Source organism: Prunus dulcis, chromosome 4 (genome assembly GCF_902201215.1).
Source record: "Prunus dulcis chromosome 4, ALMONDv2, whole genome shotgun sequence".
Lineage (NCBI taxonomy): Eukaryota > Viridiplantae > Streptophyta > Magnoliopsida > Rosales > Rosaceae > Prunus > Prunus dulcis.
Window position 1 is genome coordinate 23564062 of NC_047653.1, and position 5700 is coordinate 23569761.

Below are 5700 nucleotides of genomic sequence, written 5' to 3' on the forward strand. Positions count from 1 at the left end.
TTAGACCACCTGAGTGGCACCACTGGATGGATATTTTTGAGCGTGTCACGTATCATCGGAGCAAAACTCATGCCTAGTAACATCATACTTCTCCCCATCACCCCACAATGCATATGCCTCTTCTCCATGCACTGCATCATCCCCAATCAGCAACTGTTCCTCCGGCATGCGCAACGGAACTATACACCGTAAGACTAGGCAAATAATGGAGGTGACCACAATATTCCATCCAATGATAAATAGGGCTCCCACAATTTGTTTGAGGATTTGCATTCCTCCTGAGCCTCCGTACACGCCTCCGCGCGAGTTTGTGACGGGCAAAAAGAGTGCACATAGTTCAGGCTCAGCGAAAAGCCCCGTTAAAATGCCGCCAAGAAACCCGGCCACGGCGTGGGTGTGAACTACACCAAGGGTGTCGTCAACTGCGGATAGCAGTTTCCACCTCTTGTCCACTATCATCATGGTGAACCAGGGCACACTGCCTGACATAACTCCCATCACTATAGCGGCCCATCCTTGAACAAGGCCTAAATAATTTACATATTTAAACAATAATATTGTATCAGTCTATGAACAAACAAAACTAAAATAAAAGCTAGCTAGTTAATATGGTTAATTAAATGACTGTGCATGGTCAACACAACATGCCATGAGTCACCTCTCCTGTTAAAAACTGGCTAAATAATATATATAAAGAGATGCAAATATATTTAGAGAAAATGTTAGAGAACCATATGAGAATTTTTTTAGGAAATTGGCATTGTTTGGTATCCTACTCAAAAAAATAAATTCACAAATTATGATTCTTTTTTAAAATATGAGTTTTCAAATGGTGATTTTAAGATTTAAAAACTTTTTTGGTATTGAACTCCAAACTATTTTTAAGATCTAAAAAAATTAAAATTTAGATCAGAAACCCTAAATTCCCAAATTGAAATCTCCAAAAGAAAAGAGGAGAGAGAGAGAGAGAGAGAGAGAGAGAGAGAGAGAGAGAGAGAGAGAAGGAGTGACGGGAGAGGAAGGAGAGAGAGGGAGGCGAGAGAAAAAAACTATAAAACCTCACTTTTTTTGTTTTTAATAAATGGGTGCTTTTGAATTTTTCTTAAGCTTGCTTACTCATTCTTCTTTGGCTTCACGTGGATGTTAGCAAGTATCATCATTACCATTTTGGGCTCCACATTCTTGACTTTATAACAATATATATGTATATGATATGGTCATAGGTGGCTGCTGATTAATGCAAGCAATAATATAATATAATATAATATTATTATACTAATATTTGTGACTAGAAAAGTAGAGACAAACTTAGTGCTGGTTGGCATCACGTTTGTGCTCCCTTGAGCGATAATTTCACGGACCAAGTGGATGAACCTGCACAACCTCCATACCTTTACTTGCTTTTATTATCGATACGATTATAATTAGTACAGATATAACAATATAATAAACAATCAAGACAAATAAAAGTAGATGACTTATCTCTCAAATAGTCACCAAGAATCCTCTTCTTTTCCAATGTCACCAGTACACAGTTGGTTTGCTCGTATATCTCTCCAGCATACCACAGCTCCTTCACTGAGAGCTTCTCGTGCTGATAACGTGTTATAAAATGAATTGGAATGTGTGCGAATATTGAGCTTCACGTAAAGTAGATGAGATGCAATATTTAACGAGGTTCAACTATGCCTACGTCCTCGGAGAGCAGCACTATTAACTTTTTCACTATATAAAATAATAGGGCTACAACTTCAATGTTTATAATATGTGTGGCTCACTAAATTTTCTCTCTTGAAGAATTTCTCTTTGCTCTCTTTCCTCTCCACTCACTCACCCTCTTTCTTCCTTCTCTTTTCTCCTTCCACTTTGCCTGACTCTCATTCTTCTCTTCTCTGGAGGTGTGTGTGCAAAGGAAGGATAATGCCTTATTTATAGGCAGATTGGATAGAGGCAGCCAACCCACGTGAATGTGCACTAAATGAAAGTTGCAAACAAACTTTACCCAAAGTGTCCAAATGAATAGTTAGTGGGCTCCACACTAAAACCTTTACAACACTTTAAAATATAGTGTCCCTGTTATGCATCTTAAAAATTGACTTGGAGTTTGCCTTGAAGACTTACTCAGCATATAAACTGGGCAGAAGAAAGGGAACACCGCAACACAAACAATTATCCCCCAATCAGTTCTTGTTCATAAACACTGCTGTCAGCCATTTTCTGAAGCTCAAAATAATGGCTGATGCGCTCATTTTCGTGCTGCTAGAACGGTTGGCCTCGACAACCTATGAATACATAGGAGGAGGGGTGAAAATTGTTTTGAACGTTAAGGAAGATGTTGAGAAACTCACTCGGACTCTCCGAGTTATTCAAGCTGTGCTTGAGGATGCAGAGCAACGCCAAGTGACGGATCAAGCTGTCAAAATCTGGTTGGATGAGCTGAAAGATATATCCTACCAGATGGTGGATGTGCTGGATGAGTGGAACACAAACATTCTCAAACAACAAGTTGAGAAGCAAGAAAGAGAAGGTGATCCAAATGCTCTTGTTACAAAGAAGAAGGTACGTTTCTCTAGTTTCTCCCGTTACTTTTGTCTTGGCAAAGTCAGTAGGGTGATTCTTCGCCATGACATTGCTCTGAAAATAAAAGATCTGAATGATAAGTTAACTGAGATTTATGAGGAAAGAAAAAAGTACCAGTTTCTAAGCAAAGAATTAGGCATTCAACAACCTCAACAACCTCAACGACCTCAAACTGCATCTTTTGTCGATATATCTGAGATATTTGGTCGAGAAAATGAAAAAAAGGTTTTGATAACAAACTTGTTGAGTGATAGTAGTGCGGAAGGGAAGGGGCTCCTTATCATCCCTATTGTCGGGATGGGAGGCATGGGAAAAACAACTTTAACCCAACTAGCCTATAATGATGACCGAGTCAAAACCCATTTTGATTTGAGGAAATGGGTTTGTGTTTCAGACCCTTTTGATGAGATTAAGATTGCCAAAGCCATTATTGGTCAAAACGCCCCAAATTCAAATGAGTTGGATGAGGTCTTGCAATGTATGTCTACATCCATCCAGGGCAAAAGGTTTCTCCTTGTCCTGGATGATGTATGGACCGATGATCCTAAAAAGTGGGAACAATTAAAGGTACCATTAATCCAAAATGGTGCTAAAGGCAACAGAATATTGGTGACCACAAGAAAACATGAGGTTGCTAAAATGATGAGAGCAACAAGAAACATGATCAATCTGGGAGAGTTGAATGATGAATGTTGTTTGTCAATCTTCAACCACATGGCCTTTTCGGATAGGGATGTACATGAGTTTGGAGATGTTAGTAAGGAAATTGTAAAGAAGTGTAAAGGTTTGCCTCTTGCTGCAAAGACTTTGGGTAGTCTCATGCAGAATAAGACAAAAATGGGAGAATGGAAAGAAGTTTTGAATAGTAAGATATGGGATCTAGAGAAGGTCGAGCAAGAAGTTTTCCAACCCCTATTCCTAAGTTATAATGATTTGGCCCCAACAATTAAATGTTGCCTTTTATATTGTGCTACTTTTCCAAAAGATTACAAGTTTAAACGAGATGATTTGATTAAACTTTGGATGGCACAAGACTATGTTATTTCGAAAGGGAATAAAGAAAAGGGAACAACAGGTGATGCAGTTTTTGACAACTTAGTGGCACGGTCATTTTTCCAAGATTTTGAGATAGATCTTGACACCAGTACCATTACAGGTTGCAAAATGCATGATATTGTGCATGACTTTGTACAATTTCTCACCAAGAATGAGTGTTTGATTATCGATCATGGTGAGGAAACTACCAGCGAATCAAAGGTATTTGGTGATAAAGTTCGTCATTTGACCTTGAGATATGTTCCTGAAGGTCCACTTCCACTTTTTATCTCATCTTACGATTGCAAAAATCTCCGCACGCTCGCAACTTTTGATTCAAGAATTACTACCATAGACCCAAATTTAATTTTACAATTGAAATGTCTTAGGACATTAAATTTGAGTCTTAATCCCATCAAAGAACTCCCGAAGGAGATTGGTGAATTGATACATTTGAGGCATATTGATTTGTCTTTCAATCATATACTGAAGAAATTACCAGACACTATTTGTGGTTTGTACAATTTGTCAACCTTGCGCCTTGTGTGCTGCTCTAACCTTACAAAACTGCCTGAAAACATGGGAAACTTGATTAACTTAAAGCATCTTTATGTTGACGGTTGTGGTCTTCTGAAGTCGTTCCCCAAAGTGATAGGGAGATTAACAAGTTTGCAAACACTAGATGTGTGTTCATGTGGTGGCGACAAAGATGAAGCATTCCAAATTGGGGATCTGAGAAACTTGAACCTTGAGGGAAGTCTGAAAATACAACTTCGGGGGGATGCCACAGATAAGAGCGAGGTTGAGAAAGCACAATTCTGGGACAAAAAGCTATTTAATCTCACTGTTGATTTTGCAGGGCAGACGAACAGTGTGGAAATACTGAATGCCTTACGACCGCACCCAGATTTGGAATCCTTAGGGATTTGGGATCATAATGGCACCACGTGGCCCAATTGGATTCAGTCTTTACACAATTTGAGATTCCTTACTGTTGATGGGGGGACACTCTGTCAACTTTGGCCTCTTGGGAAATTGGAATGCCTTGAAAGACTGGCCCTATACAGTATGGAAGGAGTGAAAAAGGTCGGTGTTGAATTTTTGAGATTAGAAGATCAAACCTCATTCAGAATCAGATCACCCCAAATATTATTCCCAAAATTGAAACTACTCTGCTTTTACGACATGTGGAATTGGGAAGAGTGGGAAGGCGTGGAAGAGTGGACGAAAGAAGATTCTGAAATTACAATCATGCCGTGCCTTTCTGAGTTAAGAATTGGCGACTGCGAATTGCTAAAGGCACTGCCAGACTTCATCTTCAAAACACCACTGCAGACTCTTGGCATCAGCAGATGTCGGAGACTTGCAGAGCATTACGAAGAAGGCAATGGAGAGTGGGCCAAGATTTCTGCTAAGATCCCAAACATCCGCATTTCCTCCGGGTAATTGAACTCTAGCAATCTCTTATTTACCTACTTATGTATGAATTCCAACAATGATCATATTTGTTTCCTTGAAAATCTTCAGAAGGTGATGACTCGCTAGGCACATTTATGAAACATCTGTCTCGGCTAAAACTTGAGATGGTGACTCGCTAAAACTGTAAGTAATTGTTCGCATTTATGATATCATGATTTTTCTATGAAGAGGATTTTTCAAATGAGTATGAAAGGTGCTTTGATCTGCCTAATTTAGTGAATCTCCCTAAATTAATTTACACGTGGTTTGTTGTTTTGTTTAATCTGCATGCTTTAGTTGTTTCTCAAAAAATTTAATTCCCGAATTGAGAAATGATTGCAAGAAGCAAATTAATTGATCAACTATGTATGTGTCATCATTTCAGGGACCCTATTGAAGCAATTAGAGTGATGTAAATCATCAAGTGTCAGCCTACAGAAGTTCCAATAACTGAAATTTTGATTATTTTCATCACTGCCTTGACAGAGACATGGTGAATTTAGAAGGCCTACTGAGCTTGATGATTGCCCTGATTTTTTGTTTTGTAAGCAGAAACTTTGTGAGCCCCTTATATTTAACTAATCTACTGGTGTATTGATCATTTGCAAAACTTCCTTGGTGTCATTA

General features: G+C 38.8%; 1 protein-coding gene and 1 pseudogene across 1 annotated transcript; one reads left to right on the forward strand and one right to left on the reverse strand.

Moving 5' to 3' along the window:
- Positions 1 to 1389, reverse strand: LOC117625644 (annotated as a pseudogene).
- An 843-nt stretch (positions 1390 to 2232) lies between these two features.
- LOC117625645 (putative disease resistance protein RGA3) lies at positions 2233 to 5700 on the forward strand. Its single transcript, XM_034357171.1, has 2 exons — positions 2233 to 5057; positions 5143 to 5700. Exons 1-2 carry the CDS (start codon positions 2233 to 2235, stop codon positions 5147 to 5149), a joined length of 2832 nt encoding a protein of 943 aa, XP_034213062.1. The 3' UTR covers positions 5150 to 5700.